The sequence below is a fragment of the Eschrichtius robustus genome, chromosome 11, assembly GCF_028021215.1.
Source record: "Eschrichtius robustus isolate mEscRob2 chromosome 11, mEscRob2.pri, whole genome shotgun sequence".
NCBI lineage: Eukaryota > Metazoa > Chordata > Mammalia > Artiodactyla > Eschrichtiidae > Eschrichtius > Eschrichtius robustus.
Genome location: NC_090834.1, coordinates 68,964,861 through 68,979,789, shown reverse-complemented (window position 1 = coordinate 68,979,789; position 14,929 = coordinate 68,964,861). Strand labels below are relative to the sequence as shown.

General features: G+C 53.3%; 1 protein-coding gene across 3 annotated transcripts in view; it reads left to right on the top strand.

Annotated features, from left to right (window-relative positions):
- Positions 1 to 13,804, top strand: part of GALNT18 (polypeptide N-acetylgalactosaminyltransferase 18) — a 337,221-nt gene extending 323,417 nt beyond the window's left edge. For 2 of the 3 annotated variants that reach the window (XM_068556029.1, XM_068556028.1), the window contains exon 11: positions 13,421 to 13,804. In XM_068556029.1, the coding sequence (XP_068412130.1) occupies positions 13,421 to 13,567 (147 nt within the window). In that variant the 3' untranslated portion in view covers positions 13,568 to 13,804. The remainder of the gene's footprint in view (positions 1 to 13,420) is intronic. The other variant, XM_068556030.1, reaches the window with a different exon arrangement.
- The last annotated feature ends 1,125 nt before the right edge of the window (positions 13,805 to 14,929 follow it).

Below are 14,929 nucleotides of genomic sequence, written 5' to 3'. Positions count from 1 at the left end.
CATGGGACGAGGAGGCAGAGACCCCGACTCAAGCCTCCCAGCAAGCTGCTTCCGCCCTGAGAGGAGGCTGACAGGCACAGGATGGAGGTGTGCAGTTGGCCTGACCTTGATTCCAATCCTCACGTCCAGTTACTCTCCCCTGTACTGGTGGGCCAGTGAGGGGAGGTCCCGGCTACGTCAAGTTCTGTGGGCACGGGGCACCTTTGACCTGCGGTCTGGGGGTGCAGAACCTGAGGGCTGAGGGAGACCCTCGGTTGGGTCCGAAATGGATGGTGAAGGTCAACCCTGAGCAGCAAGTTCAACACACGTCATAGATTTAGGGGCTAGCTGGAAGGCAGGAGCGAGAGCCCAGACTAGGACTTTGGGGCGCCAGGAAAGCAGATGCTGGGAAGCAGCACAGGGAGCCAATGACAGCACATCTGAGGGTGGGTGGAGGATGCACGTGGCAGCTCTGGGTCCAGGCTGGGCCTGCAGAATGCGTGGGCTTCAATGAAAGAGAATGGTGCCCGGGGACTCCTGCCCGGCCCCTTCCTGTCCTTATGACCTTTGACACATGTTGTAAACTGTAAAGGTCTGTCCCATAAGAAGAATTAGCTAAGGTTCATACATTGCTTATCGTGTGCCGCACTTCCTAGGCGCCCAGCATACACCAGCTCGTTTAATCCTCACAACAACTGTGTGTGATTAGATGTGGACCATTAGCCCGAGTTCATAGATGAGGGAACTGCGGCACGAAGATGTTAAATAACATACCCACTGCTTATTATTACTATTCCTGAACTACTTCAGATTCTCTGTTTTACTTCTAATCGTGGGAGGATGTTGGAAGTGGCCCCTGGAAGAAGGTCAGGGTCAGGGCCGAGGCTTAGAATATGGAGCACTTCTTCCTACCACCTCCCTCTCTCCTGGTGGAGCCCAGATGCCCCAGCTGTGACCTGTTCTGACCGTGCCCAGCAGAAGCCTTTGTCACTTTCCCCAGCCAGGCTTCTGGCCCAGAGTGACACAGCACAGGGCTACATTTCCCCTCTGCCCTCCTTTAAATTACGAGGCAGAGGGAGCCCTGGAGGTGTGTGGTCAGGGAGGAAGGCTGGCCATGGGCTGGGTGGTAAAGTGGCTGCTGTCTCCTGGCTCGGATTAGATGCAAAACAGGCTCGCAGGCTGGAGGCAGCAGAGAGAGAAATGGGTACCTCGGCCCGAGGAGGTGAGTGGGCTGACTTGGCTGGGTGAGACGGGGACCGTACCATCTGGAGGGGCTCACATCCGGCTGCTCTCTGCTGCCTTCAGCCCTACCTCCTGCTGCCCTGAGTTCGGCTTCCTCCTCCTGAATGGCACCATGCAGGAAGATGGGGGTGGCAGGTTGGGGCAGGGCTGGTGGCTTTCCAGAACAGAGAGTACGTAACTTGGCCCTTGAAGAAGGCATAAGAGTTTGCTCCATATAGAAGTAGTGAGGGCAATTCCAGGGAGAGGCAACGGCACGGGCACGAGCTGCGGACGTCAAACCCAGGCCACGTGCAGGGAGCTGCGGAGGGTCGGGTGTGGCTGGATCCTAGTGGACCCCACGGGGCGCAGCCAGAGATGCGCCTGCAGGGGCAGCTGGACATGGACCTGGTCCTGTGGGAGGTGAGGCTGTGTGCGGGGGACTGGTGCGTTTAGGTCTGGGTTTTGGCAGCCCCCAGTGGCCGGGATTGTGGAGCTGAATGGGGAAGAGAGATTCGAGAAGCGGGGAGGGGCGGGTAGAAGAGTTACGGGGAGGCCCAGCTGCAGTTTGAAAGTTTAGCCGTTCCCTCCTGCTTCTCCTCCACGACGCTGGGGTCTTCAGAACCCTGCCTGGCCTCCAAGATCTCCTCTCAGGGCAGGGTCCGAGGCTGCCCCTCACCAGGGGAAGAGAGCTCGGTCTGTCTGCGGGGTCACAGCCTCTCCGTGCCCAGCTTCACGCAGGCTGCTTTGATATCCCAGCCCCGCATACAGGCACATCCGACTCTTTTCCAGCCCTCGTAGACAGATGGCCTTCCCACACATGCCCAGATCCAGAGGCCTTGGTGCCCCCAACCGTCTCTCATCTCATCCGCCCATTCCCAACTGGGGCAGAGAAAGGAACATTCCTCCAAAATCTAGCTCCTTCCTTCACTCATCTCAGTGCGTGGCCTTGAACAGATTCCTGCTTGAAGGGACACAGCGACCAACCAAGCAGGCCACATTGGCGTGTGCAGCCCTGAGGTCTGGGCAGTTTTCAGCTACTGATACATAAATCTAATTAAAGCTCCCAGGGCACTCTGGCAGTCACCTCTCTGATCCTTCCACCAAGGGGAACTGTTTGGAAATAATATTTTTAAATCCCTAATTTGCAAGCCCAGAGCAGCCGCTCTCACTTGATATTTAAAAATTAATGTATGTGAAACTTTTGTTTAATGCAAAATGATCAGTATTTATCAAGCATCCTGGAATCTGTCCCCAAGCCCTCACTGGTGAGGAGCTACTGTTGATGAGGCCAGAGGAAGCTGGGAGCCTCTTCAATGATTAAAGTCATTGCTTGGGCTAATTTTCTTGCAACAGGTTTAATCTTTGCAAATTACATGGGGATCCTACCAGCTAAAATGTTCTGGTGGAGAAGGTGGGCTGAACGATTTTACTGGTGCATTTCAAATCTCCTTTTCACTTTCACATTTTGCATTATTTACTCTCCTGAGGGCTACATTTAAACTCCAGACATTCAGCTGAATTAATTTCAAAATAATCTAGCGCGATTCTCCCAGCTTCTCCTACACAGAAGATAGACATTTGCATATCTTGGTGTTCCATCTCATAGCCTGATTTTCTGTTCAACAAATAAAATGCCTTTCTGCTAACCCCTGCAAGCTCTTCTGAATTTCCCATGCTTCCGGATGAATCAGGACAGCGTCAGATACTGACACTGAGAAACCACATTTGATGAAAACATCTCTCAGCAACGCTGATGTACAGGGCTCTGATGAGCAATTTTCCAATGATGAACATTCTTTCCTTCCGTCATTCATCAAGCAGTTATTGAGCATGGTGGTTGGGCAGGAGGGATGCAGATATGAATCAGACACGGCCTCTGCCCTGGAGGAGCTCATGGGTGTATAAACACATAGCAAAACTGGATGACAAGAGTTGAAATGAGGCGGGTACGGTATTCCAGTAGCCCAGGGTGATGGGCTCTGTCTGCACAACTCAGGGATGGCTTCACATTCAAGGCATGTTTGATCTGGATCTTGAAAATTGTAGGATAGTTCCCAGGCGTAGGAAGGGAGAACATCCCATGTTAGAGGCTCAGCATGGGCAAAGGCAAGAAAAAGCAGAGCACATTCAGTGTTGGTGTGGATGGAATTTAGAATTTTCAATGGGACGTGAGAGAGATCAGACGTAAGCGTCAGTTTGGGGCAGATAATGGTCATTGAAAATCATGCTGAGAAGTTTGGACTTCACCTTAAAAAGCAAAGGGAGGGACTAGGGGAGGTTCTTAAACTGTAGATTACCATGATGGGGTCTGAATCCCTCTAGCAGCAGACTGCAAGGTGGATTGGAAGACAGAGAAGAAAGTAGTGGGCTGTTCCATCATCCCTGTGAGAAAAGGGGTAGACTTGGTTGCCATGGAGGCATGGGGCCAGGCAGCTGTTGGGGAGGACTTGGAGAGACAGTTCAGCAGTCTGTTGGAAGTAGTGATGGATTAAATGGAGGTAGTTGTGAGGGGAGATTATGAATCCAGGGCCACCCCAGGCTCTGGGTTTGAAGAAGTCAGTGGGTACCCATCTCTAAACAGCCAACATTTCCCACATCAACACATGCTGAGACTTCATTAACATTAGAAGTGGTAGTTGTGACCCCTCCCGGATTAGAGAATTTCCTAAACTGACTATGTACTGGGATTATAAATTCATACGCGTTAAGTATAAAACTTGAATCTTCCCAGAGTACCCCACCTACTGAGATCTGGGGGATTCTGGGATTAGGTGATTCAGTGTTAGTGAAAGAGGCATCTAGTCAGTGACCCCTGGACCAGTAGAAGGAGAGGGAAGCAGCGGATATCAGGTCACTACACAGGAGAACTTTGTGGCAGGACACCTGTCATGCGAAGCAACGGACTACCTCTCAGGGGTAATGAGATGCCCACCCTCCCCACCATCCCCCCATCACCATTACTTTGAATGGTTAAGCAAATGCCGAGTCCTCTCTTCAAGACGTTATTGAAGGGATTCATGCCCTAGGAAGGCTGTTGTGATGTGTGTTCTTTAAGGTCCAACTTCCTTAAAGTCTGTCTATTTGTGTGCATGGTTGAAGCCAGAAAGACCTCAGGAGTGCCTGATCTCTCCCCTCAAATATCTGAAAGGCTTCTCTAGGCAAAAGAGAGCAGGATTGTCCTGTGTAGCTCTGAGGGAGGACCAGCTGGAGGGAGATTCAAGGACAATTTACAGAGCAGCTTTCTCATAGTCAGAGATGCCCGGGCATGAGATTGGCCGTTCAAGGAAGAGGTGGGCTCAGAGGACCACTCAACAGGCCATCAAACATGCTACAGCTCTAAGTGGAGTTAGACCGGATGGTTTTAAGGGCTTACCAACCCTGAAATTCTGTAATTCTAAGTTCCTGAAGTTAGCATGCCCTGAAAAGGGCTTATTCTACCTAAAAGCTTTAGTAAGCCTGCCTTACTAAAAAGCACCATGATCTTGGAAATGAGCTGCACTCCTGGTATAAGGGTCATCGTTATCCCACTTCATGGAATTGTTTATCTGTTATTTTCTCCATGACTCTTTCTCCCATCAACCAATAGATGGGAGGGCAGGGCTGTCTTACACTTTCAGTGTCTCCAGCACCTAACAGAAAGCCTGAAACAGAAGAGACACCCAGGGTGTGTCAATTAAATTAAGGAGTCCTTTTTAAAAATTCACAAATATTAACACAAATACCCTGTGTGCCAGGTCTCGAGCTAAGTTTGTGGGAGACCCAAAGACGAACAAACCCTACCCTTGATAACTCTTCCTTGCATGCATGCATGCTGATAAAAAACTAATTGTACTAGAGTATATCAATGACATTTGAACGTAATAGTCAAAGGGCCCCGCTTAGTTAGAAAATCCCTATAAGAACACTTTTAGGTGGTAGTGCATCCCAGCCGCAACACACAGACATGCATGAAGAGGGGTACTCCAGCTTACTCTTCCTATAGCTTCAGATTTGGGGGAGGAAGGTGGAAATGATTTTTACTAAAACAATTATGCATACTCTTTGAAGGGGAGTAGCAATTTCTATGAATATTTGTTAAAACAGGGGGCTCTGATGAAATGTCGAGGTGTTCTGGCCGTATTTCACACTGCCTCAGACTCTGGCATGTGCTATCAGTCCCGTTGGCCACTGGGTTCTTTGGTGGAAACACTGGCCATTCGGGAGTCCAAGGGCACACAGGGCAGCGTTCCCGCTGGTGGGCGGTCCTGCCATCCCACCCCCATGCTTGCCTCATTCTCAGCTCAGCGTTAATGCATTTTCCAAATGGGGAACATCAAGGATAACAGCAGAGATGACCATTAAGGCCAGGAGAGAAGGGATTTTCAAGAGCACGAGGAGACTGCCTGGAAGAGAGCTGAGGGCAGAGCTGAGCCCGCCTGGCCAGGGACCACTGGCTCTTATTTGTGGGATCTAATTTGATAATTTGATGCAAGATGAGTAACCCACTCAAAGAAGAGCTTATTTGCAGAGCGCATTTCCCAGGGAGCACCACTGATTCTGCCAAAGAATTTCCCAGCACGCAAGGAGGAGGAGTCCTTGACTTTCTCCTGCTCCAACCCCCAGGCGCTGGCAGGAAGTCCAACTTTGAGAACCTTTTGTGCTCAGAAGAAGAGGCTGTAATCGGGTGTTTCCTTATGGCTCTGGAATAAAGCAGCTTTTCATTTCCATGTGTCACATGAAGGGGCAAGTGTGGGACCATCCAGTTTTGAAGGACTGACAAAGCCTTGTTTAGGCCCTGAATATTTTCTTAGTTATTTTTAGTTTACGGCAGTCAGCACTTTAGACCAGGAGCCAGGACCAGGTGTGACAGCTCAGTGCCTCACTATTCAGACCTGGGTGAGATTTTTAAATTTATTTATCAAACACTTATCAAGCACTATTTATATAGTGCTTACTATGTGCCACATACTAACTGTAACTGCTGTATAAATATTACTTAATCCTCATGACCTTGCTGTCAGGTACTTTACCATCCCCATTCTACAGATGAGGAAACTGAGGCACAGAGAGATTACGTAATTTGTCCAAGGTCAAATCAGGCTTCTGCCTCTAGGGCCCACACTTTAAACCACCATGCTGTGGAGCCTTTGTCTTGCCTCTACAAAGCCCATGGATTGCTGCAATGGGAATTTGGGGCTGCGGTCTCCCTGCCAAACCTCGTAGGTGTGTGTGAACTGGCTGGATTCCTGCTTCCTCAGCAAACTCCCTCCAGCCATCCTGCTGTCTCCATACCCCCCTTCACCTTTCCTTTTGCACTTGACGTTGCCATTACCCCATTTTCAGTCCAACGGCCCTCACAGCAAATCCCAGGCAGGCTCTCACTCTGGCACAGGTGCGTCTCCTTTAAGAAAGACAAACACCAAAGCACTTTTTGAATAGACAGAGTATTGAATATTCATAATACAGAAAGACCACTTTCTTCTACAAAAAGACTTAATCTCGGGGTTTCATTAACTAGCACTAACATCCCACCCATGCTTTGAATTATTTGAGTACTAATCATTAACTACTTAGCCTGGGAACTCCCGAGCCCACTGTGCTTAAAGCCACAGACCCACTGGGCTACTTGCCCGTAGAAAATTAATTAGAACGGAAAGTGGAACGGGAGCTCTGAAATAAGCAGAGTCTTATTCAGTCCACACACAGCCTCCGCGTAAACACCTTGATTGCAAACGTGAGGCCAGCCTGAGCTCAGCCCAGCTGCTCCATATCCTCTACCTCAAGGTGGTGAGTGCAAGTGACAAGCCAGGCCTCATCCTTTCCCCAGAGAGGGTGACGGTTTGCTTGTGGTCCCCAAACTGTGACCCCTGGACCAGCACCACCAGCAGCTGAGACACTCGGGAGCTTAAAAAGGCACACTGTGGGCCCCATCGCAGACCCGTAGGGTCAGAAGGTGAGCCCCAGTGATCTGTGGTGTCACAAGCCCTCCAGGGACTGTCTAATCCATTTACCCAACCCACATCCCCAGGAGGAACCGGGAAGGTTGGTCTGGTGCTCGCGGTCCCACCTCTAGCTGCTACAGACACACAATGGGGAAACAGGAAGAGAGGAGGTGCACGGCTGTGTAATCTGCGGTCGGCTCCTCAGTGCCCCAGCCCAAGGCGCTCGTGGACCACGGCTCCACATGCCCCGCCAGGCACATAGTCAGCGCTCCGTGTCTGAGTGCCCCACGGTGCTCTGGTGCCTTTTGCAAATGGGAAGACTGAAGCCCTTGGTGGCTCAGCCCCTTAGCAGGGTCATGGCCAGGGGGAGCCGCCAGAGACAAGGCTGGGAGCAGAGTCCCGTGTTCCCTGCTTCCGCTCATCCCACCTCTGATGCCCTTTCTAGTCTCTACTCCAGAGAGGCTCGGGAGGAGAAGGAGCTAGGCTGGGCGCTGGGAACCGAGCTCTAGGAATTATTATTAGCCTTCTTAATTCTATACGTTCAGCTTTCCTTTTTTTTTTTTTTTTTAATGCTGTTTCCATACTTAACTTGGTTTCCGTTCCAATTAAGCTCTCTGTGTGCTGCGGCATCCCTCCTGCCAGGTTTAATTGCCCTTATTTAAATTCTTTAATTAAAAGTATTGTGTTTCCAGATCCTATAGTTTTAAGTATTACACAAATCATTTAGACGACTGGACTAATAAACCAAGCGACTGTGCCCTCCACCGAGGGCGGGGCCAGCCAGGGGCCCTGCATCCAGCCCCCGCCCACTTGTGTGAGGACCAGAGCCTGCTAACAGGTGGCCCTGCTTCCTTCCTTCCTCCCAGGCTCTGCGTTCCACACAGCAGCCAGAGGGACCCGGTTAGCATGTCAGTCCGACCCTGCAGTGGCCCGTTCTGTCACCAGGTGAACAGCCGAAGTCCGTTCGCACAACCTGCCCCTCCCTCACCTCTTGGGCCTCATCTCCCACCCCCACCCCGTGCTGTTCCCTGCGCACACCAGGCCTCTGCTGGTGCAGGAACTTCACTGTGGGGCACAAGACTCCCCCAGATACACCTGGGCTCCTCCTCCTTCATGTCTTTGCCCAGCTCTCACCTTCTCAGGGGGGATCACCACAACAGCCGCCTGCTCTCAGCACCTCCCCCGAACCCTCACAACCTGCTGGTCTTTAGTCCATCCACGCTGCTAGAACAAGAAAGGACCAGAGACTGGGAAGCTTGAACAACAGACATTTATTTCCCACAGTTCTGGAGGCTGGAAAGTACAAGATCATGGTGCCAGCAGATCTGGCGTCTCACACCTTCTCACTGTGTCCTCACAAGGCAGAGGGGAAGAGGTCACTCCTGTGACTCTTCTTGTAAGGGTACTAATTCCATCATGAGGGCTCCACCCCTATGACCTAATTACCTCCCAAAGGCCCCACCTCTCATCACACTGGGGATCAGGGCTTCAACATATGAATTTTAAGCAGACACATTGTCCACAGCACTGCTCTACATTCTTGTGCACAATCTTAGCACCTCTAACACACTATAGAGTTTACCGTTTGCTCCCCCTCCTGGAATACAGTCTCCACAAAGACAAAGATCTTCTCCTGTTTAGTCACTGATGTAGCTCAGTGGGTGGGAACTGTTCCTGGCATGTGGTAGGCACTCATTAAATATTGGATGGATGGATAGAAGGATAAATCATGTCTTTGCAGAGAGCTCTCAAAAGAACTAGACCAACCTGACTCCCCAGAGCCCCCGAAGCTCTTCAGGTGACCTTCCACCCCAGGCGATGGGACACCAGCAGCTCTCGGTCCAGTCCACTACCTTGAGGCAGGCGTGGGGTGGGATAAATGGAGGGGAGGGTGTGGCCACTCATCCTAGTCAGGAACAGCGAAGGGGGCAGACTCCCAGGTTCCCAGCCTGGCTCTACCACTGACTGACCATGTGACCCCACCTCTCTGAGCCTCAGTCTCCAGTTCTACAAAATGGGGATAATTATCACCTCCACCACTCAGGGTTATTGTGAAGAACACTTGAGACTGTGTGAAGCATTTGACACAGTGCCGGGGACATGGTAAATAAGCCTTGACGGTAACTACTTTTACCTCAGGGCCAGAGCCTGCAGGTAGAGGTAAGGATAGTAATACCACCAGGCTCCTCCCAAAGGTGCTGAGCTCACCAGGAAGGGACTGAATCGAGGAAAGGAAGGCTCCTTTGCAATTTTGATGAATGGCATTTGGCCGGAGAGGGGGCGAGAGCCTAGAGTTTGCTCAGTGAGAGAGGTTGAGGTCCAGGAAGGAAGACGGGGGGGAGACTGGCCAGTGGCTCCAGCACCAAAAGGTGGGACGGCTCCTCTCTCCGTATCCCACATACGTCCCAAGACGTATACCAGGCCTCCAAGGTGGCCTTACTACTCTATTCTAGAAGATTCTCCTCTCAGAGCCTTTGAGGGGGGGGAGCTCTCTTGACCTCATTCTCCACCCTCCCTACAGGCCCGGCTGCCCTCACTGAGGTTGCGTCTCCTCCACAGCCCTGCTCTTGGCCTCACTCCCTTTCTTCCACCGCCTTCCCGGAGGCCACACAGGCTGTTTCTGCCTCGGGGTCCCTTTGCTTCCTCTCTCTAGGGTGCTGAGGGCACAGCTGGGCCAGGGTGGGGCCTGGAAAGTGCCATATTTGAGTCTCTGAAGGAACACTTTACTTCTCAGAGACCTCTGCCCCCGCCTCTCTCTCTCTCTCGGCCTTGGCACGGTGCCCGAGTGGCTGGCGGGGAAGGAGGGGCCGTGGCCTCCCCGTCTGGGACAGGTTTCTCCAAGCCTCAGTGGTCCGGGGGCCGCTGAAGCAACCTCGCTGTTGGCAAGGCCTGGCCTGGCCTTGCGGCCACGCTGAGCAGTCAGAATCCTGGTCTGGCCCCCCTTTCTGCCTGTTGTGCACTTTTTCTGGAGTCCAGATCCTGACACTGTGCATAGCCTCATAGCCATTCGCTGTTTTGTAGCGATAAAGGGGTTGCCCATCAGCCCTTCCGCTTATCCTCCAGTCGTCAGGACGGAAATTACCATCTGGCCCTGGAGACGATGGAGCCAGAAGGGCAGAGTGGCTTTGCCCCAGGCCACACAGTCGGCAACCAGAAAAGCATCCTCATCCAGCCCTCTCCCCCTTCTGTCTCACCACCCGAATCGCCAGCAGACCTTGTGAGTTAGAGAGCTGGGCTGGTGTCATTCCCACCCTGCCTGAACTCTACTCCAGCGTCGTAGGGTAGGACACATGACCAGGCTGCCAGGGATATGGGAGGGTCAGGGGCGGCTGGCCCCAGGCCCACAGAGGAAGCACCGGTGACACGGCCCAGCCTGGGTGTGGGCGGCAGAGTGCTCAGGCCACAGAAACCTGGGCCTGGCAAAGCGACAGGCTGGCCTTGCTGAGAGCAAGCGTCACAAGGGATGCCTCTGGGTTCAGAAGTCCAGGCTTTGAGGGACAGAGTGAGGACCCAAGGAGGACCACGGCTTCGGAGGGGACGACTTGAGGCTGGCCTCCACAGTCATCCCACCGGGGTTCCGGAGCGTGATGTGGCCACCAAAAGTCCAGATTCCTTGGCTATGTCGAAGGAGCCTCTTGTCCAGTGGAGATGAGGTGGTGGTCAGTTCTGAGTGATACAGAACGACTGGAGTTTGTCCAAAGGAGGGCAACCAGGATGGAAAAATGAAACCAGATTGTCCCACAAGGAACTGGGAATGTTTCTCCTGGTAGAGCATGGAACCGGGCAGCCGTGGGCCTCACCTTCCCCTGGAGGAAGGGACGAGGTGGAGAGGCAGGATCCGACCCCCATGTGGAAACCTGAGGTCACAGTCTGGAACCCCTTGCTGGATGCCCCCCACACAAGGATTTCAGTGGAGGACAACGCTCCAGAGATGGAGCGGCCCGGGAGAGGGAGCTCAGCCAGGAGGGCTCAGTCAGCTGGTAGGCGAGAACGAGACGGTCGGCCTCCCATGTCTCTTCCAACACGGGGACTCTGGGGGGCCCTTGTGAGCCCTTGCCCAGTGGCCAGTCATCCCTCTGTCCCCTCTGGGCCTGAGCCTGCAGGCTTCTCTCTGGCTGCACCTGTGGGCCCCAGGTGAGCTGCCTTTGCTGTGCTGTGTCCCTGCTCTTGTGTTCTCCTCAGGGGAGGTGCTGGGGGGGGGTCGGGGCGCAGCGGGAGGCTCTGCTTTACTCACTCGAATGCTTCTGAGGAGGTTTGCGGTCCCCCGGCCATGCCGCACACATGGGAAATGCGGAATCCCACACCCGCTCCCCGACACACACATCAGTACACTCCTGACCCCTCTGCCACCCTGCCTCCTTCACCCACTGTTCAAAGTCCCTTCTGAGGGAGCTGGATTTCTGTTTTAAATTTTTTTGGCTGAAGAATAACCCATACACATATAGAAACATGCAAACATGTGTACCAAAATAATTTTAAACAATAATAACTCAGTAATTTAAAACAAAGCCAACACCCGTGTACCCACCACCCAGGTCAGGAAATAGCACACTCCCAACCCCCCAGAAGCACCCCTTTGCCTCCTGTCAATCATTTTCCCACTCCCTCCTGCCCAAGATACCCACCCCCCCACCAGCTCCTGACTCTTAAGTCTATGGTCTTATTTTGCCTGTTTGGAAAGTTTATGTAAGTAGAACTGTGTATGTGCCCTTTGGCTCCTTTTGCTAACATTGTATTTGTGGGATTTCTCCTTACTGAGCAGAGCTCTGGTTTGCTCATTTTTAGTGCTGAGTAGTATCCCATTATGTGAATAACCACAAGTTATTTATCCATTCTACTGCTCATGGACGTTTGCGTTGTTTCCAGGTTGGAGCTTTTACAAATTCTGTTTCAGAACCGGTGCAAACAGTTCTGCCGGATACCCACCGGGGCATGGGGTCGGTGGGTCGCAGGGCTCAGCGGCGGGGGAGGCTGCCAGTTTCCCAGGCAGCTGTGAGAATTGAGTCTCAATGTTCTCTTGAGGTGTCAGTGGTCTCCATGGGGACAGCGGTGGCCGGCTGGGGATGACTTCCTTACAGAGGAGGTGTGCGTCCCCCTCTCTCACAGAGTGCTGTTCGCTGGGATGGGCACGGGGGGCAGCTGGAGGGTGGGCTGCAGAGTCCTGCTTCTGGAGGGGAAAGGGGGGTCAGCTAGGAGGCTGGTGCAGTTGTCCAGGTGACAGAAGACAGTGGGCCAAACCAGGGCAGGTGTGATGGGATGGGGATGAAGGGACAGGCACAAGGCATGAGGGAGGTGGAACTGGCAGGACTTGGTGCCTCATCAGATGCTGGGGAGAAGGCAGAGGCATCGGTGGAAATGCCTGGTCATTGCTGAGATGGGAAACACAGGAGGAGTAGATTCTGGGGAAAAGGTGAGTTTGACCATACACTCAAGGACCATTAAGCTACAGGGGGCCCACTTCTAAGAACCTGCTTGCTTGGGAGGCCAAAGCCCAGTTGAGCAGCACATCTTTGGTGGAACTCAGAGACACTCACACAGTCTGAGCTGATGCCCAAGTGACAACCAGTAGCCCCAGAGTGTCTAAGGCCTGCAAGGATCTCACTAAAAGCAAAAATTGGGGGTTTCTTCTTTGCTGCTGTGGGGCTGCTTTGAGAAGCAGAACCTCCCTTCTTTCAAGGGGCTTTGAGCATAAACTGAGTATGCATGGCTACAGAACCTTCTGGGACGTCAGTAGCATGGAGGGAAACCATGCATATCCAGGGCTAAGGGAGCCCAGTGCCCTACGATAGTATCTAGGAGCCTGGGTTTGGTTGAGGCCAGCACTGATGACTCCAGAGGTCCAGTTGGGGGCAAGGACCCTAAAAGCAGGAGGTCCTGGGCCTCTGGCAATGCTCAAATTCAGGCCAATCATGGGGTGGTCCCGAGGAACTAGGATTTTCAGAACGGGGCCCCAGCCCGTGGTTATGGGGAGCAGGACCCAGCCCCTGGGGTAGGAGCTGTAGGAGCGGACCAGCATGCCACACCCCAGCCAGGTAGACGGAAGCTGGGGTGGAGCGTCTCTGTCCTCTGTCCTAGCAAAGAACTAGGGCCCTGTGAAGAAAACAGAGGCGCAAGTTCAGTCTCAGGGAGAAGACCAGCACTTCGAGACAGGGATCCTCGGGCTTCGTGGGAGTGCTGACCCCAGACCTCCCGCAGCCTCACAGGATCCCAGACATCTGCACCTACAAGGAATCCCCACCAGCCACTAGGCCTGAGGCTCCCCCATGCCCTCTGACCCCACTTTCCACCCTGGCTCCTAGGGAGGCCCCATCCAGAACCGCAAGTCCAAGCGCTGTCTGGAGCTGCAGGAGAACAGCGGCGCAGAGTTTGGCTTCCAGCTGGTGCTGCAGAGGTGCTCGGGCCAGCACTGGAGTATCACCAATGTCCTGAGGAGCCTGGCGTCCTGACCCCGCCGGTAGCCGCCTCGCACCCCACCCCTTTGCTACTGTGTAGCACCTGCTGCAACGTTGCCTGCTGTCCGTGTGGGGTTGTTTGGAGTCTGGGGAACCAGGTTGGTGGGCCCCCAAAAGAGCTTTTTATTTCCTATTCAATTTTCAATGGAGTTTATAGAAAGAGGTCGAACGGTGGGTGAGGGTATAATATCATAAACTATTTTGCAACTGTAAATAGGGGACACATGGAAAATATTTATAACTGACAATAAAATACTATTGATTAAGAAAAGGGATTTTGCAGTTATTTGGTGCTCGGTGGAGATTCAGGCCTGGCTCCTCTGAACTTGGAGTTCTTGTAGCCCAAGATGTGTCCCAGTGTGCTCTCCCTACTCTACATCCCTGAGAAAGGAGGCTTTAAGCCCCTGCAGACAGTGGGAGCTTGTTGTGCAAGCTGCCGGCTTTCTCTAGGAGGCCCAGGGCAGCGAGAAGGGCACCTCGACCTCAGGGCCACCTCCGGAGAGAAGGTTCCCTCTGCCTCTGCGCAGCGGTTACCGCCTCCGGAAGACAGCCTCAGTCCTCCATCCCGAGAAACCAGGATGGCTCGTTGGCCACTGCAGCGTCATCTGCTGGGCTCCAGACACTTGCCTACAGCAACTGCCCCATCCAGTTTCTAAGACCGTTCGCTTCCTCCATGAATCACGGTGCATTAGTTTCCTGGGGCAACCAAGTGCCACAGACTGGGTGGCGTAAACAACTGTCGTCTCACAGTTCTGGAGGCTAGGAGTCCGAAATCAGGGAGTCAGCTGGGTCGGCTCCTTCTGAGAGCTGTGAGGGGGAATCGGTTCCAGGCCTCTCCCCGAGCTGAGCTTCTAGCAGCCTCAGGCGTTCCCTGGCTTGTAGATGGCTGTCTTCTCCCTGTGTCTTTCCTCCCTCCCCTTGTCATCGCCCCCCCTCCCTCTCAGGGCTCGACCCAATCACCTCCTGAACACTAGTCTCTAGCCCCGCTCCTGGGAGAAGCAGCTCACACCCAGTCCTCCCGCACAAGGGCCCCCAGCCATGACACAGTGCCACCTGGGCAGTGATACTCAAACCTACGTCTATGCCCGGACCTCGCCTCTGCGCCCCAGGCCCAGTCTCCCTCTGCCGACGGCCCCGGGCAGCTGGGTTGCTGTCCTTTGGACAGTGCTGATCTGATGTGCAGAGAACAGACCTGTCCCTCATCCTCCCAGGCCCACCCTGGTGACCAGCGCCACCCGCCTCCAGGTGCTCAGGCCAGAGTCCTCCATTCATCTCTAACCACACCCCCACTCCTCACCCCCATCTTGTCAGTACATCACGACAGTGATACCCCCTAAACAGCTCTGGAATCCCCTC